Genomic DNA, 19278 nt, shown 5'->3' on the forward strand with positions numbered 1-19278 from the left:
CTGGAGCCTGTGCTCCGCAACAAGAGAGGCCGCGAATAGTGAGAGGCCTGCGCACCGCGATGAAGAGTGGCCCCCACTTGCCGCAACTAGAGAAAGCCCTCGCACAGAAACGAAGACCCAACACAGCCATAAATAAATAAAATTAAAAAAAAAAAGATTGAAATTCATGTGATACAAAGGTAATAAGCCAACTTAAGCTAATGGGCCAACTTTCCTTAGGGCTTTTTCTGTGCATTTACTCTAAGTGAATTCCAAACAATCCTAAGAAGTAGCTAGTATTACTCCCATTGTAGAGGTGAGGAAACTATCACGGAGAGGTCAAGAAACTTGGCCGGGGTCACATGCCAGCAAGAGGGGGAGCTGGCATTCAGATCAGGTTGTCTGATCCCAGGGTGGTATTGTTACTCACTCCTCTTGGAATAATTTGGAGGCTTTCATTCGTCTTTGCTTCCTTATTTGCTCCGGAAATGTGAAAATACGCAGAGAAACGGTAGGAGCTTTATAAATAAAACATGTCTACATATTTTTATGTGATTAAAGCTGGAAAGTTTAATGTGGCACCGGGCCACTTGTTTAGTGGAAGTAAAGGGAACGCGATTCCCGGCTCCGGTTGCAAAAATCCTGCCCCCTTTGCAGTGAGTGGTGTCTGGCCCCCCGCCCATCTCTGATGGTCACAGCCCAGGGAAGTCCGACCCAGACTGCACTCAGGGAAAGACAGCGAAGGAGCTTGGCTGCACCAAGGCAAGAATGGGCCATGGATTCTTGCAGCCCAAATGTCATCTGGTTGGCAAAAGCCACATGTCATGTTGCAAATACTATGCGGTTGGGGGACAGGATATGCAACATTTTAAGCTGGCGTGAAGGCTGGCTGGACTGACCAGCTTGTTAAACCTGAAGGAGAGTACTGCATCTTTAGATGGAATCTGAAAAACGAATACCGGAGCTCAGCGGCCGAGTGAGAAGGAGCGTTGTGCATGTGGCCACATTAACAGGGACACAAGGCCAACACGAGGTACTGAAAGCGTTCCAGGAGACAATCGGCGTTCAACTCCACCCTGCAGTTCGGGTGTTGCCCTGGCCGACAGCTTCTGCCCTTGGTTTCCCCATCTTAAAAATCGAGGCGCAGGCAGGCTGCACTCAGGCGGATGAGACACTTGCACTTGGTGGAAGGAGGGGATTGAAAAGAGAGGGAAGGCTGAGAAATTACGCTTCGCAAGGCCCGGGGAAAACACCGCGGGAAGCAAGTCCGCACAGACCTTAGCAGCAGAGCGCCAGAGTCCCGGTCCCTGGAAGCCCCCGCCGAGCAAGAAGGCCGCTGGCCGGCTCCGCCGCGCCCCGCAGGACCTACCCGCAGCTGCCCCCAGCCCGCTCTGCAGGCTGGCACAGCTGCCGCCGCTCGGCGCACGGGGCGGGGCCGGAGGCGGGGCCGGGGCCGGGGGCGGGGGGCCGCGCCGGGCGGGCGCGCGGGAGGCGCGGAGGGAGGGTGTCACGCCGAGGGAAGCGGCCCGCGGCGGAGGGAGGGGAGGCCGAGTCCTGGAAGCGGAGCTCCGCGCTGGGACTGGTTCCTTCGCAGCCATTTTCTGTCCAACCAAACAGCCGATTGGAGACGGGAGCCAACCAGGGTTGCATTGGAGGTTTGTGTCTCGCTTCGGCCAATGATCGCTCCTAAACCGACTCCACTTTAGCTCGAATGAAATGTCCGTCTCCTCCCGGCGCCGTCCCCGCCGCCAACGCCGCCGCGGCCGGGGGCACTCGCCTCCCTCCTGCCCGCCCTCCCGCCCGGGCCGGAGCCGGGGCCGGGCGGGCGCCTGCGAGGCCTGTCCCGCCGCGGGCCCGGCCGAGGAGCGAGCGCGGGGCCGTTGCGCGGCTCTTTGTGCGCGGGGCCGAGGAGCGGCGGGACGCGGGCCAGGCCGCCCCCTTCTCGCCGCCGCCGCAGAGCTCCGGGCCCGAGGCCGAGGAGGGGGCGCCGGGGCACCGCCGGGCCCCGCTCTCGGCGGCGTCCCGGCCGGCTCCATTTTGTGCGGAGAGCCGGCCGGGCGGCGGGGGGACGCAGCCAGGACCTCCGGCCCCGATCCTGACCCCTGGGCCTGGCCGCCGCGCGGGGGTCCCCGGGGAGCGCCCCCCTTCCGCCCGCCGGTCCGCGGGGGCACGGCGGGGCCGGGCCGCTTTGTCTGCCCCGGCACCCCGGGCGCCGCGCGGCGGGCGGGCGTTGGGCGCGGGCCCGGGCCCGGGCCGGGCGAGTCGGGGGGATGCGCGCCAGGGGCGTCCGCGCCGCGCGGGCGGGACTGACAGGTCGGCCGGGCGGGCGGTGGGGCTGGGGCCAGCCCGCGCACCTTCGTGGGGAGGAAGCGAGGTCCCCGGGAGGAAGGAATGGATTTGGTTTCCCCGCAGTCTGGTTTACGCGTAAAGAATGCAGCCATCTGGCGGCTTGCGGTCCCTGGACTTGCCCCGAAGGTGGGAAGGAAGCCTTGCGGATTGGACTAAGGTTTTAATCTTGGGTGGGAGGCGGGGAGGATATGCCAGGCTTTAGGAGTAGTAGTCTCCGAGAACAAAGAATTAGGGGACCCACAAGTCGTAATCTCGACCGAAGTACTCTAATGAGCCGATTTCAGCAAGGTTAGGTAGCGTATGACCTTTAAAAAAATAGTATCCCACTAACCTGCATGGACTCCACGGTTCGTGCCACGAATCACTGGGATGGTTTCGGCTTTCTTATATGGAAACTAATCAGCAATATAAAGTGATGAGGTAAACTGATCAATGTAAGTGGCATTAACAAATAGGGATTTTATTTGTAAAGTATTGAAAGTTTAACCCAAAGACCTTAAAAGGCAATTATTCCTTCCTCACACTGCTGCTGTAGTTTTTAATTTAAGGATTATATTGATGCGAAACTCTGGTTTTGATGCCAAAGAATGGAGGGTGGAGGAAGGAAGGGTCTACTGCTTTTCTTGGATACAAATTTGCATTTCTTTAAACATTAAACAGATGTATGCATTCCCTTGAGCTTTCATATATATCACAACCTGCCTTTAAGAAAATATATACCATATGAGGTGATAGTGTTTTTCTTTGATATACCGAATCTAAATATATACCGACTCACCTATTTGGGTGAGTGATGGTGGTGAGGTGTGGCACCCCTTCCCCCAGCAAAAATACATAAATATATACAGCTTCTATATTTTAAGGATTCTGAGGATTTTTTACCCCCCCCCCCCCAGAGACACCCTTTAAAAAATAACACTTATAGCTACAAGGAAGGAATTTTCCGGGCAGCTTTGGGCTAGGAAGAGGACGATATTTGGAAAGAAATTAGAAATTCCTTTTAAGATTATAACACAGTGGACAATGTCAGTCAGTCTTTGCTGCCTGTACCCTTGTAATGGCATTTTAAAATTCAATTAAGTGGTTATAATTTTTTCTGCCATTTACTAGATTTCATGCTTGAATGCGTATCAGTATTTTTTTCTCCTTTTAAAAATTAACACTAAAAGGGTATGATTTTGTCCCCCTACTCTCCATTTAATCGTTTCACTCGAGAAAAGGAAAAGCAAATGAGAAAGGGAGATTGTAACATTGTAATTGATGCTAGTTTATTCAGCTATTTATGCCTTAAGGTGAGAAGGAAGTTCTGTTGAGATGCAATTTGAGTCCAAAATGGTGGTGCCTTAAAATGATAAATAAAGGTCTTAATTGATTGTGTTGTTGTTCTTTGGGCAACATGCATCTTCTTCCCGCTATAATCTGAGATATTTAAAAGCATTATACTCAGAGGTAAATTTGTCTCGCCTTTTGAGCTTTTGGACTCTAAATCGCACTCTAAAACAATAAGAAAACCATCACCAAAAAATTAAGTTGATAAATGGAGTGTTCGTGTCTGGGTGTCGATATTTTAAATAGTTTAGATATGTTACATGATTTTTGGTCTCTTGCATATTACATAATTTGGTGTGTTGTGATGAATATTTATGATGAACATGACTAAATATAGGGTTATGTTGGAAAAGCAATACCTCCCCCGATGGCATTAACTTTTTTGTAAGTTCTCCAAAATATATCTTCCAATTTAACAAACATTTAATGGGTGCTTGCTTTTTGCACCATTTTTTAGCCATGCACTCCATTAAATAAGAATAGTAGGTAAAATTATATATGCCTTTTAAAATTTTACCAGGAAGAAAGCCTATAGGCTATACTTTCTTACTACTAATAGATGTTTATCTTCTAGGTTGGAATTGGGCAGAGATTAGACACCTTTTTAGGCAGGTGTTCTTGAGTACCACTGACAACACGGTTCTCAAAGTATTTCATGACAGTAAGTATGTTTTATCATTTTGGTTGTTAATTTGATTTGAACTGTAATTAGCTGGAAACAAAATTGTAACTGATTTATATTGGAGATTCCTGATAGAATGAATGCCTTTCAAGGCCATACAGTACCTCTCCTCATTCCTGTTGCTTTCTTCTTTTTAGGGACTTGCATATATTAAGTGTTTCCTCTGGGTCCTTAAGAGTTGTCCGGGCTACAGGGTAAAAAGCTGTCCCAGCTCTCAAGAGGCTATCTGTTTAGCTGGCAGGGCTTTAGTCAAATTGAATACTTAGAGGCAAGTTATGTGTGGAACAGAAAATGCTGGTTCTAAGGGTAGCACAAGTGAAAAGAGAGGCGTGGTGGGCTTGGTAGTTGGGAATGTCATGGAGGGAGCCTGCAGGGTTCGAACTGAGCGTTGAAGGATGAGTGGGGTTGGATAGGTGCAGGCTGTCACCAGAAGCAAAAGCCTGAAGGTAGGAGTGAGTGACTTATGTTTAGTGGCTGGGCAGTAGATCTGCATGGTCCAGGTGGGGATTTCACAGGATAATCTAGTGAAGAGATACCACGTGACCTGTCTGGATACTTAATCTTGAATCTGATACTACATCTGTAACATCAGGCACAGTCACAACTTCCTTGAGACATGATTGCCTAACTCCTAAAACAAAAGAACAAAAACAAAAGAACAAAAGAACCTGGTGATCCCTAAATAAGGTTTTTTTTAAAAATCAGCCCTGAAGATAGAGTTGGAAACCAGTTTAGTTAGGTTAAGTAGGGGAACCACTCATGTAAAGCCATGAAATGGTTTGGATTTGATGCAGAAGACTTTTAGAACCATTATAGGTTCAAGAGCTATAGAAGCAATGTTTCAGTGAGATTAGTCATAAAACTATATGTACCCAGGTAGGTTGGATAGTAATCCAGTGGAAATAGAAAAGGAAGGGCATATCCAGAAAACATTTAAACAGATCAGGTAGATCTTGGAGGAGATAGAAGAACCTAAGATGACACTGGTATAATTAGCCTGGAAGAGTAGAGAGATAGCATTATTAACAATGGAATTGCAAAAGGAGTTCTTATCCATTGCCTCCTTGCAGGGGATGGGGGAGGTGAATTTCATTTTCCAGTATCTTAAGTTTGCAGTGGTGGGATATCAGACATATTCTACAGGCCTGGCTTGCTTGGGTGGCAGTCATGATATAGTTGTAGATTTAGGACTTATGAGCATAAAAATGATATTTAATGAGTTTATTAAGAAAGTAAGGGAAGAAAGAGAAAACGATTGTTGGTTAAAACTAACAAGTAGGATGTGGGAAGGAAAGAATATTGCTTTGGAAATCAAGGGAGAAGAGAATTCCAAGCATAAATGTGGGGTCAGCAGTGGCCAGCACTACAAAGAACAGTCAAGTAGGTTGAAGGCAAGATCTTTGCCAACTTTTGAGAGCAGTTTCAGTATCATGTTGGGATGGAAAAGCACATGTCACAGAGTTTCAATAGGAATGAAGAGGTGTGTAAGGACTGTCAGGGTGAGGATGAGCCAGACAGAGTGTGGAGCAGAATTAAGGTTGTATGTGTCTATATGTACTTCGGTGTGTTTAATGAGGGAGACTAAGCATGTTTAAGGAAGAATGAAGAAGCTGGTACTAGAGATGAGGAATCTTCGTATTATTCCTTATCCTCAAAGAGATAAAAAGGAATTGATCCATAGAACAGGTGAAAGGGGTCATGTAAGAGAGGAAACTTTTTATGCCTGGGAAGAATATGAGAACTGTATTTGAAGGGACAGTAATAATACTAGGGTACATTTGCTGAGTTCTTACTGTGTATCATGCACTTTGCTAAGTGCTTTTTATACAATACCTTCACTTCTCATAGCAATTTCATTTTGAAAATGGGGAAGTTAATATTGTCCTTGCTTGAGAAGCATCTTTGAAGGGTTTTAATATACAATCAGTAGACTCAGAATTTAGAGGACAAATTAAAGACGTAGGCTTAAGGACTATTTGAAAAACTATCAGGAACAAATACTGTAAAGTACTTCGCATCTGAGACTCTGGACTTGGGTCTCATTTAGGGTGCCACCTTGGGCAAGTCATTAGCCTCACATAACCTCAATTTTCTCACCTGCTTCATGGGGTCATGAACATTGCATAAGGTATTTAGAAAGTGCTCAAAAATGTTAAACATATTAAAGAGGGCACTACTTATCACATTTGTGCAACAGATTATTAGTATAGTTAAGATACCGCTACATCAAAAAATTATAGAATAAAATTTACTAGCTTAGCTGACCATTTGTTTCACATAATATTTTAGAGGACAATATTATCAGTTAAACTAAATACTTAGAATAGTCAATAAAATTAATTTAATGGGATTTAACTACTCTTTGTCCATATTTCTCAGTTCCCTTGGATCTAATGATTGATCATTTTACCCATTCTTATCATTATCCTACATGCTCTTTCCTCTTTGTTGTCTGGATGGAATCTAACACTTTAGGGTCTCTGTTCTTACCAGGCTTGTAAGTATCACAGCTGGACATATTGATTCCACTAAACATTTCTGGTCACCAACTTCAGCTAGGCTCTTTGCATCCTCCCAGCACTCCTGTTCCCTTCCTTTTGCATTCTCTGGGGAAAGCCATCTGTCTCCCCAGCTGTAAGAATCCCAGCATTATCCTTGGTTCTTCCTCCAGCTCTTATTCAGTCAGCCACCAAGTCTGTTGATTTTACCAACGAAAAAGCTCTGTAGCCTCTGCTTCTGCTGTCCAGTGCTGCTGTCCTGTTGATACTGGGAATGTTCACCATCTTTCCTGAACTCATGCCCTGAATGCAGCATTGTAGTCCTTACTGGACTTCTGCCCCCATTCTTGCTCCCCTCCAGTTCACTTTCTACACTGGACTGTAGCCAGAGCGATGTTTTTAAAGAGAAATCTGATTTGCATTCTTCTGCTAAAACTCTTCTTTGATTTACTCTTGTCCACGAGATAATGCTTGATCCAGCCTCTACTTAGCTCATTCCAGTCCTCCAGTACTATTTCTCAGTTTCCTTTGCCTGGAACATTCTTGTCCCATCTTTCTTTGACTGATTGCTGTTCATCTTTCAGTCTCAGTTTAAACGTCATTTTCTTAAGACGGCCTTCCTTGACTCTTTAGACTAGTGAGGTTCCTTATGGAATAAACTCCCAAAGCATATAACAAAACATCTTTATTTTCCTTAGCACTGTGCACTAGCAATTAGTTAATTATTTGTAATTATTTAATAACTATATATTACATTTACTGAGTACTCTTATTGTACTATGGTAGGTCTTTACGTGGTAAGTACTATTCTTGTCCCACTTGCCAGTAAGTAGCAGGGAATTCAAACCAGGTGACCTGATTCCAGAGCCTCTGCCTTGGAAATACTAGTAGGCTGCGCTCCCCACCCCGTCCCCCTGACCCCAGTTTTCATAACATTTGTCTTCTCTGCAAGACGAGGGCAGAGACCTTGTCTTTGTTGTTGACCTGTGACGTTGTCGGCACATAGCAGAGACTTGATAAATACAGGGTGCTTACTCGGTAAATATTTGTTCACTGGCGTACAATCTACAATCTATTTTGTAAATTTTCATAGGAAGTTTTAGACCTAGAAAAAGCCTTTGGGATGTATCTAGCAAGTTACCCCCCTCATTTCTTATATGTATATATAGGAGGATAGCTAGCATATTGTAAGCATCAAAGATGAGGCTAGCTTGTTGAATGGAAGATTCTAAGAGCCTTGGGGATTCCAAGATGGGGACACTGAGCTTTGGCTTACAGAATACGGTAAATCAGAAAGATTTCAGGAGGATGGGTGAACACTGGGATTAAAGTATGGGGCAGGATTTTAATGGTAGAAAGATAGAAGAGAGGAAGACAGGAGTGGTGAAATGACAGAAAAGCTAAAACTTGCAGAACCAAAGACACATACAGCTAAGCAGATGACATGTGGCTTATCTTCAAAGGAGGGAGGGTGAGATCTGACATCTGAGTACGCTATGTGCCAAACTCTGTCCTTAGCAGGTTTCTAGTCTTTATTTAATTCCAACAACTCTATGAAATACTTTCAGAAGTAATTTTTAGAAGACTGAGGTTTAGAGGCTAACGTTCTTAATCCAGGTGATAAACTTGCTGCTAATTCCAGTGCATGACAAGATAATGTAAGTTAAACTTTTTGCCTTTAATACTTTTTTTACATTATATTTATAAATTAATTAATCTCTCAGATCATGGTTATTACAACAGGGTCTTGCTCATCAGCTAATTTAAAAAGACTCAGGCTATATCCTGTGGACATTGATTTAGCAAAGGATTTCTGTAACTGCCTCCACCCCCCCTTCCCAAAAAAACAAACTGTATTTGTTTCTTAGTTTTAGGCTTTTAACCACTTTGGTCCTGTCTCCTGCACCTTGATCTCCCCTAGGGCATTGTAAAAACCAATCCATTCACAGCTATCCTAATTGACCTCTCTTTCATGGCTAATAAATCCATCATCATATCTATTAAAGACTACTCTCCTAGTATCTTTATAGCATTTTAGGATCAAAATAGCATTTTATATTTGGAAAATGCTTCATACATATATTAGCTGTTTAAGATGTGGAAGGTGAAATTATTATTTCCATTTTATATAGAAATACATTTAACCGGTAGGGATGTTTGTTTTCAGGGATCAATAAGAGAGTCTAAATCAGAGCTCACTGACTGTTGTTTACCTCCTCTTAGAGGGCACTAAGAAGCATCATAAATAGGTACCCTGTACTTTCACAAATTATTAAAAGTAAGTGAATTCTATTCTCTACCCCCTTAAAACAGCTATATAAATTATGGAAATGTATCTGTATTTACAATTAAATTAGATACCACAGTCAACAGATGCACCAAAGAAATGCCATGTTATTGAAGACTTGGAAACTAGCCTGGTATTTTAGTATTAGGTAAAAATCCAACAGAGATGGAAAGGAAGAGGTGTTACATAAGGACTCAAATATCACAGTTAATAACATTGTTTGTGCTGGGTCCTGGGCCTTGATAAACATTTAGGATCAACTGTCTCTTCTTGATTTGGCCTGAAAGCATATGTAAATTACACTTAATTTTTGCTATGCTTTTTATTCAGATAATGCATTCAAAATTTTTCCATCCACAGTTTTCCATCCAGTCCCTTATTGTTTTGAATAGTATTATTTGCAAAGCAGAAAGACTTCCAGGATTTGCCATGTTGGAATGGAGACAGTTCAGGGCTTATGGGGCCCCCCCACCCCGCCCAGATTTTCCCTCTTAGAAATCATTTACCTCTGAGTAAAATTAAGCAGGGTTTTATTTTTATTTTGGCCGTGCCGCGTGGCTTCAGGGAATCTCAGTTCCCTAACCCACAGCAGTGAAAGCGTGAAATCCTAACCACTAGACCACCAGGGAATTCCCAGGGTTCTTTTAAAATAGTCATTTTAACTCTCATTTTTGTCTGTGGTTATCATTTTCCTATTTTTATATGCAGATCTCCAAGCTCCCTGACCCCTCCTTTTCTTTTTTCCATAACGAGTCAAAAGTCTGAGGGTGGGGGGAGAGAAAATTAACCTTTGACTAGACTTAGGGGCGATGAGCTTGTTCAGAATGGGGGTGCACTTTCGGGTTGTGTGGGCACAGGACTGTGCAGGGAGCCCATGTGCTTCTTGTACCAAACAGCAGTTTAAACCAGGATATTGTCTCTTGTGGAACTTCTGTGAGATGGCAAAGAGAGTTTGCAGCGAGAGCAAAAAAGTTCATGTAGGAATATCTGGCTTTAGCAGGAGAGCTGAACAGGCTGGATATAGGTGACTAACTACTAAGCTGATTTTGGCTTTGCTCGTCATTACAGAGATAAATTAGGTTGTAAGTCAGGGTTGCCTATACTATATTTGATGATGATGCAATTGAAAAGAAAGACGTGTGTGTTTTAAATTCATTTCCTTGTTTTGTTTCCCCGTTGGTCTTAGGCTTATTGCTTAATAGAGGGTGAACAGGGGAATCTTGAATCATTGGCAAATTATCAAAAGGTTTCCAAATCAAGAAATATGTTTTCTTTTAGTAAGCTTAAGGCTATGAAAAATGTAACTGACTCATCCTATGACAGTTTATGAGCACTGAATCTATTATGTAGTTTTTAGACAAGTTTTATTGAAGATTATTGAAAGCTTTTTTTCCTCATAGATGGATGGTGACAGTTCCACCACAGATGCTTCTCAACTAGGAATTTCTGCAGACTATATTGGAGGAAGTCATTATGTTATACAGCCTCATGATGGTAAGAAAGCCACAATTAGAAACAAATTCACAAGTAGGAACAAATTAGAAAGTGGAAATTTTATTGATTTGATGTTCTAGGTTACTTTTGTCTTTACAGGAAAAGTAGCACTCTTGTGTCACAGTTTAGTGATAGTCTAAAAAGGTATACTTTGCTATTTTTATTAGAAATAGTCTTCAAAAGAATGACGGGTTTTAGAAAAGAATTCTATAAAAGTATGCCTTTTTAAAGCTGGTACAGTTTCTTTAATGATTTGTTATTGATTTCCTACTTAAGTATTAAATATGGCGAATTCTTACTCAATTGATAAACTGAGTAGTTCTTTAGAGGGTGGTTGCTAGCTATTATATTTCTAGTACTTATGAACAGACTTAGTTTTGGTTTTTATTCAATATTAAGTTTTAACTATGTAGTAGAATGGCAGTATTATGTTGGCGTATCAGAAATAATTTGCTTTTGTGGCATTCTGATGTGTAAGATTAAAAAACACTAAGATATATTTTTGTAGAAGGCAGTTGGGGGTAGGTGATTATTTACTTCATCCTAAAACAGATATTCAAACAAGTTAATTTTGATAACATCATTTTAAACATGTAAAAATGTAAACTGAATCAACTTAAGTACCTTTCTTATTTAATACATATATTAATAAAAGAGTGGGAAGTTTACTTACAGGATACTGCATTTAATCATAAAAGGATATTATTTGTACTATGAAAGCTTCAGTTATATCTAAAATTTTACTTTCTTTAAGAACATTGGATTACTGCTATAGCTTTGTTCAAAAACTGTTACTACATTAGTGGTAATCCAGTTGGGTTAGTAATATTCAAGTCCAGTTTTTCCATTCTGTATAAACTTGGCTTTGGATAAACACACACCCGTTTAATCTTGTTATATGCATGGAGCCATAGATCACAGTCTCTTCTATTTTATAGCTAAGTTATGTAACAGATATTTATGAGCACCTCCTCTGTTGGAGGTGCTGTACCAAGTCCTAGGAGGGACACAAAGCTGATCCCGGGACTCAGGTAGCAAAAATCTAAGAGGGGGAATGAGAAATAAGGGTTATAAAATGTGTTAAGAGAAGAGACACAAAGAAGCACTTGTTTGTGATATTTTGTGAAAGGAGAGATCACTTCTGAAGGTGCTGTGGAGATGTATTTGAGCTTTTTGGAGAATGGGTAGGTAGGATTTAGTAGGCAGAGTTGAGGATAAGAGTATTCTAGGCAGTGGGTTTGAAATTAATGAGGAGGTTCAGTTATGGCCCTGAGAAAATTGTGAAAAGAACTGCTATCCTAATCCCTAAAAACGATTAGGAAATGAACCAGAACGTTTCTTATCTTAGATTGTTTTAGGTAGTCTTCTCTATCTTGAAGGAAAAATTATGAGAAGCTATAAACCTGTTATTTTTACTTAGATACTGAGGACAGCATGAATGATCATGAAGACACAAACGGTTCAAAAGAAAGTTTTAGAGAACAAGATATATATCTTCCAATTGCAAATGTTGCAAGGATAATGAAAAATGCCATACCTCAAACGGGAAAGGTAATGCTGAGGAGAAATTTAACTGGGTTTTGTTTTTCAGGGGTGGGGCGGGGGGAATGTAAAACTACATGAACACATATTTCATGAATATAGTTAGCTGTTGATTTCAGTCATTCAGCCTTTCAGCAAAACACATATTTCAGGTGTACACACTTGATTACTGAGCGGTGTTCCAATTTCAGCTCTCTCATGTCCCTCAGTGCTCCCGCTCCCCCACTTGCTGGAAGCAGATAAAACAGAATTAAGAATCGTTGTAAAAATAGGTGCATTGTCAGAACTATCAGGTTTTGGGCATATGAAGTTGTAACTTCCATATTGTTGCAGCAAAATTGGATCACGTTGGGCTGATGGATGTAGTAAGGATTTTCCCCCCAAATCTATATGTTTGGAAACTTTCTCTATAATTATAAATATTAACATACATTTAATTCAACTGGCATGATTTTTTAAAGTAGTTTTGTCTTGTGAGAGAAATAACTGTATAAGCAGTTACTTATAACAGCTTTTAAAAACTCATTGGCACTCTACTTATCACTTGGTCTGAACTGAAGTCCACACTTTGTATATTGCTTTGTATTGCATAATAAGCTTTCTCTCGTTTTATTGTAGCTTAGAAAATACTTATGAAAGTAATAAAGCTTACGAAGAAATACATTATTAAAATACATCACTAAGCCTAGAAGTTCCAATTTGAGTGGTCCTCCTTATGTTTTAAGGGGAAAAAAGCACAACTGCTGATAATTGCTTACTAGGCTAGGCCTGCGCTGCCTGGTACTGTGGCCACTAGCCACATGTGGTTATTGAGCACTTGAAATGTTGGCCGAATGAATTGAGATGTGCTGTAAATGTAAAACATACCCCAGATTTTGAAGGCTTAGTATAAAAAAAAGGCTAAAGAGATCTCAATTTTTTAAATGTTTAATTGAAATATAGTTGATTTTCAGTATTTAAAATATCTCAATTTTTAAATGGATTCTGTGTTTAAATGATAATATTTTAGATTTACTAGGTTAAGCAAAATATATTGAAATTAATTTCACTTTTTTTTTTTTTTTTTAGCATAGCTGCTGGAACATCTAAAGTTATGTATCCAGCTCAGGTTATATTATCTTGTTTGACTGCATTTATGCAGTAACTCTTGTTACTTTTCACCAGGATGTAAAATAGGCATGGAGGTGAAAGACAGTATGTTTCAGCAAGGATTTTGTCATTCCTGTTAGAAGTGGCTTTGGAATTGCATGATTTAATCTATTAGAGTTTCACTTTCAAACCCTAGACCACTAAGTGAAGAGTTGTTTTTATAATGAGATGGCAGGTGTGTGCTTCTTTTGGTAGGCTTTTTCATAAACTCAAAACGTATTCCGGAGGACACTTTGTACCTTTATTAATAAAAATGTCACCAGATGTCATTATTTCACTCCCTTGTAAGCCTTACAGTGAATTTAGTGTTTAGTTTGTTTTTAAAAACTTTCTGGTGTCCTCATTGGTGGAAATGCCAGGGCAGAGAAGCGGTACCTAAGTCTAGCCCACAGTACACTCCAGACATAACAGGATTGATTTCCTTGGGGCACTTGGTTAGTAAGAGTTTTCATCTTTACGGGGTGGTAGGGTTATCCAGTAGTTGCTTTTATACCTAAATTCTGTTTTCTGTGAACAGTTGTCAAGGCTTCTCTCATTTGTATTTGAGTTTTCAGTCTCGCTCAATGAGGGTTGGAATTTTGATAGCATACGTTACGTCACTGTTAGCAGCGTATATTTTGAAGATTAAAGGTTAACAGTCATAAACTGAAATTTACATTCTTCTGAAAAGCCTTTTATTTTTGCAGGTTGTTAGGAAAGTGGTGGTTATATTCCCTGCAGATTTACCTATGACTTTTCTCTTCAGATTGCAAAAGATGCCAAAGAATGTGTTCAAGAATGTGTAAGTGAGTTCATCAGCTTTATAACATCTGAAGCAAGTGAACGATGCCATCAAGAGAAACGGAAGACAATCAATGGAGAAGATATTCTCTTTGCCATGTCTACCTTAGGCTTCGACAGTTATGTAGAACCTCTGAAATTATACCTTCAGAAGTTCAGAGAGGTAAGTAAAGTGTCTCCCATTATGCTTTTAAGAAAATAAGATACACTATTCAATTTTAACTTTTTAAATGTATTAATCATTTTTCAGAAGTATGTAATCACTTATATTACTGAACTTAAATAGGAAGTCCTTTCTTTTTTCCTTTGTCTATTACTTAATGACAGCATAGTTGTGTAATGATTCAGAGCATGGACTCTGGATTTAGACCACCTGGATGCTGAACTCTGTGACCCTGGGCAGACTATTTAAGTGCTTTAGGCCTTGGTTTCCTGGTCTGTAAAGTGAGGCTAATAATAATAGTACCCACCTCACAGAGTTACTGAGAGGACTAAGTAAGATAATCCATGTACAGCCCTTGGCTTGGCACATACAGAGCGCTCGATAATGTTAGCACATGCTGTTATTGTTACTAATTTAAAAGAGGTAGCATCTCAAAGCTTGGGGCCTTTTAGATAAGAAAAAGGGAATTATAACTATATCCTTTTCTTATTATTGATTGAATTCTTCTACATTTCCTATTTGGTTTTTCTTTGCATGTGGTATGAATTTTGTGAAAATGAATTGAGATCAGCATATTTATTTCTACACTCCAACTTGGGTGTCAGATCCACATTGCATTCAGAATACTTTCTTAATGTCTCTAGTGTTAGAATCCCATTAAATTAGTGATATCTGCACAGAATGACTAAAGTAGGAAGAGAATGTGTAAATTCTTTACAAAACTTTTCCAAATCTTCATCATCATTAGAACCTGAGAGCGGACAGAAACTTAGAGGTCTTTGATCCAAACTGTAATTTTGATTTAGGAATTTTAAACTCCAAACTGGCTGCTATAGTGCTGGCTGAGAGCTGCATGTATAGTTAAATGATAACTTGGATCACTTGTAGTAGATCTGCAAGCCTGGGTATTTACAGTTTTTGCAGACTACTTCATCTGTAAATAGACTTCTCTTTTCCTTTTGATGTAGTGTGGAATAACTTTATTTTTACTGATAAATATTTTATATTTTCTAGGTCATTACTAACACTGTCTTGTGATGACTACTGCATATATAACAGCATTTTGAAGGACCTTTCCATATGTTATTAACCAGAAGCATTAATAAATACTCTGTATTTTGTAATAATAGAAGCTCCTAATTTTAGGAAATAAGTAAGCATTCTCATTTAGGAAACAGGTGGTTGTTGTCGTTTTGAATACAGTGATTGCTTGTTTGATTTCCCTTCCTCAGGCTATGAAAGGAGAGAAAGGAATTGGTGGAGCAGTCACAGCTACAGATGGACTAAGTGAAGAGCTTACAGAGGAGGCATTTAGTAAGCAGCGTTATGATACATTTGTGCAGCTACATTCGTTCTTACGAGTCATGTAGATTATTGGCAGTGATTAATTCTATATGTCTAGAGTAGAACTTTTGGAATATTAGCACTGAGTGTTTTGACATAGCACTAATTTGAATAGTTCTTACTAGTTCATGCCCTTATATTTGAAGTCGGTGAGGGATAAGCGTATAAATTTTAATTCTGCAGAGATTATAATCTTTCACCAATAGTTCTAATGGATTTCCATAGTCCCTGGTTTTTGGTTTAAGATTCACAGGAGAGGAGTACTGAGAATTGTTGTTTATAATATAAAATCTTGTGATTTAAATAAATTTGAACTGAAGGTTTCTTAAAAATTGAGTGTCATATTGGTGAAATAAAAGGTCTATGGTGATGTTTCTCATATAAAATTTATGTGTACATATATTTCTCATATTTAAAATATATGCTGCTTAGTTATGTAAGTGTTGCTCCCAACCAGGCCTCACAGTGTAGGTCTACTTATGAGTCAGAAACTCCATCCAGTCTTTTATGCCCATGGGCAATTAGCGAAAGTACACTTCAGAAAATTGAAAAATGCTATAGAAAAAAAATGTGCGTTTTTAGGGAACTTTTTTTTTTTTTGGTGGTGGTTATTTTAATTAATTAATTAATTAATTTTTGGCTGTGTTGGGTCTTCGTTTCTGTGTGAGGGCTTTCTCTAGTTGCGGCAAGCGGGGGCCACTCTTCATCGCGGTGCGCGGGCCTCTCACTATCGCGGCCTCTCTTGTTGCGGAGCACAGGCTCCAGACGCGCAGGCTCAGTAGTTGTGGCTCACGGGCCTAGTTGCTCCGCGGCATGTGGGATCTTCCCAGACCAGGGCTCGAACCCGTGTCCCCTGCATTAGCAGGCAGATTCTCAACCACTGCGCCACCAGGGAAGCCCAGGGAACTTTTTTTAAATGGAAAAATCACACAACCTTAAGGTTCAGGTCAAGAAAGCAGATGCGGTTCTTTTCCTGCTTTAACTTTTTTTTTCTGTCTTTTAGCTAACCAGTTACCAGCTGGCTTAATAACTGCAGATGGTCAGCAACAAAATGTTATGGTTTACACAACATCATATCAACAGGTAACAGTACCTTCTTTCTATTAATATTTTAAATAATTTAAAAAATTATATTCATTGATTTTTTTTAATCACAAGTAGTTAACGTCAACACATTATTATTAAGAATCTGATAAAGAAGGTTGTTAAAAATTGTTTTCTCAAAATATGTAACTGTGTATAGTATTCTCTGATGGTTACAGATATGTACACAGATGTTCATACAGTTCACCCGTCATATCCACGGGTTCCACACCCATGGATTCAACCAACCATGGATCATGTTTCCGATCTGTGGTTTGTGGTTGGTTGAATCCGCAGATGGAATTTGCGGATGCAGAACCCATGGATACTGAAGGCCGATTAAAGGACTTGAGCATCTGTGCATTTTGGCTTCCACAGGGCATTTTGGAACCAATCCTCCATGGATATTGAGGGGATGAATGTATTTGCATAGATTTCTATAAAGATACACAAGAAATTATTAAAGTAGCTCCTTAGGTAGAGAGAATGGAGATTTGGGGTGGGAACTAGACTTATTTTTCATTGCCTGTTGTTTTTACTCTTTGAATGTTTATAATATACAGGAAACTATTTTTTCTTTAATTCTGCTCAATTTAAATTTTCAAATCTTAGATTTCTGGTGTTCAACAAATTCAGTTTTCATGATCCGAAGAAATGATGGACTGGAGAGTGTAGAGAACTGAGTCTGTATGATTCCAGAACAGAGACATTAGAAGGAGCTGACTGGTGAAAAGATGTCTCTTTGTATATTAAATAGCTGTAATGTAGCTTCCCACAATGCTTGACTAATTGAGGTGTTAATTCTGACTTGAGAATCTTTTTCATGAATGATTTTAAAGAAAAATTTGGATTTTAAAGGTATTAAAATATTTTTGTTTTGTACGAGAGTTTGTTGCTCTGTATGACTCCTGTATGCATTGTATATTGCAGTTTATTACTGTCAGAGATTTGTAGACAGTTTCTTATTTTCATATTGAATCATGTTACTTTTGTAATAATTCAAGTAAGCAGCTGGGTTAATTCATGTTTGCCCTTTTAATAAAAAATAAGGGTAGAGTTCATTTTGAATGCAAGTTGCCTTTATTATAAATTTGAGTTTGTCTTGGTTATATAATACTTTGCATGATAACCTAGCTAGATTTTTAGCATTTGCCATATTTATTAACTTTTTTGTAGAACATTCATAGCTTAAGCAGCACCATTTTTAAAAAAAATGTAGTTGAGAAATTAAGTGTGAATGCAGAAGCAAATATTGTCTGCCCTATTCAACTTGGTGCCCGTTAACAGTGTTTACACTGTTCATTGTGCCTGTTAAGATAGTTTTAGTTTATTGGAGCTTCTGTTAAGACTAGATTTGTCTTTGAGTTACATTATTATGAGTGTTGGAATTCATTAAGTTTAATGTAGTCCTAGTGCTCTTGAAATGGTGCCCCTTTCATTTTGTATGATTTTTCCAAAGGCATATCTTCAAATACTATATAGTATCCTCTTCGAGAAGAGGAATTTCATAGTCTGATGGTAAATGTCCTCATTTTACCTTTTTAATTGAAATGTCAAGTTTCCTATTATGCTATGGGAACCAAGAAATGTCAGACATCATTGTGTGTATACAGAGCTTTTTTGCATGGGTGAGTGAATGAAGTGAAGAACAGAGTTAGTGCTGTGAATGGTGCGAAAGAGAAATCTCCAGCTTCTAGCGTGCTGTCTTGATCTTTGCAATAAACTAAATTTAGATAATGTAACTTTGTATAATTTACTAGTATTGTACTTGGGTTGTTGCCTTTTTAAAGTGAGGATTTGTTATTTTCTCACCTATTCTTTTTGGTGATAATTGAGTCTTTTTTTTTTTTTTGATCAACAATTGCTCTTGTATAGTTTGCCTAAAAGGCACTTTGAGTGAATGTCATCTTGGAAGGACACTCACTCAGATTTATAAGGGAGAAGCAATTTCCTAGATACAGGCTGGACAGAAACATTTACTTTGCCAGAAGGAGCTTTTGCGGGCACAACTGGGATAATCTGAAGTTAATAACTCCCTCACTGCCTTCCCATTTAAAAAATAATCTTCATTACAGAAAATTCAAATGGGCAAAAAAGGGTGGTTAAGCAAAACCAACCATCATCCTACTGTGTTAAAAACAACCAATGTTAATATTTTGGTAAATATGATTTGTCCTTTTACTTTGCTAAATATGTATATTTTTATAAAAATGGGCTCATACTTGCATACTGTTTTGTAACATGCTTTTTTCACTTAATATATTGTGAACATCTTTCCCAGGTCATTACATAGTCTTCTACTTTTATTTCTTTATTATTCTGTTGTATGGCTGAAACATAATTTATTTAATCTTCTATTGGACATTTTGACTATATACATCTTTTCACAGTTATAAACAACATTTCATTGAATCTTGTGTACATCCATGACTGTTTTCTTCAAATAAATTCTATTAGTAGAATTGTTGGTTTAACAGATATGCAAAATTTTAAGGCTTTTGATACATATATAATTGTATTTTTGAAATATCTTATATTTGATCCAGGCAGTATGTCATTATATAACTGATAAAAGCACTTGATCTTTGGTTATCAGGTT

At 39.7% G+C, this 19278-nt stretch overlaps 1 protein-coding gene across 9 annotated transcripts; it reads left to right on the top strand.

Moving 5' to 3' along the window:
* Window positions 1-1496: 1496 nt before the first annotated feature.
* On the top strand, window positions 1497-19091 carry NFYB (nuclear transcription factor Y subunit beta). Of its 9 annotated transcripts, none has more exons than XM_007165758.3 (8): window positions 1497-1634; window positions 4232-4318; window positions 10525-10618; window positions 12039-12169; window positions 14055-14252; window positions 15485-15566; window positions 16600-16679; window positions 17292-19091. In XM_007165758.3, the coding sequence occupies exons 2-8, from the start codon at window positions 4313-4315 to the stop codon at window positions 17322-17324; spliced, it is 624 nt and encodes a 207-aa protein (XP_007165820.1). In that variant the 5' UTR covers window positions 1497-1634; window positions 4232-4312; the 3' UTR covers window positions 17325-19091. The 9 variants fall into 9 exon arrangements, 6 of the variants coding, with proteins under 6 accessions (XP_007165820.1, XP_057413179.1, XP_007165818.1 ...); XM_007165756.2 differs by lacking the exon at window positions 1497-1634 and adding an exon at window positions 1714-2762; XM_007165757.3 differs by lacking the exon at window positions 1497-1634 and adding an exon at window positions 1714-2748.
* Window positions 19092-19278: the final 187 nt, after the last annotated feature.

The sequence above is a fragment of the Balaenoptera acutorostrata genome, chromosome 11 (assembly GCF_949987535.1).
Source record: "Balaenoptera acutorostrata chromosome 11, mBalAcu1.1, whole genome shotgun sequence".
Taxonomy (NCBI): domain Eukaryota; kingdom Metazoa; phylum Chordata; class Mammalia; order Artiodactyla; family Balaenopteridae; genus Balaenoptera; species Balaenoptera acutorostrata.

What these genes read in the sequence shown, in the direction of transcription:
- NFYB (XM_057557196.1), top strand. Translation starts at nt 1,691, where the DNA reads ATGAAATGTCCGTCTCCTCCCGGCGCCGTCCCCGCCGCCAACGCCGCC.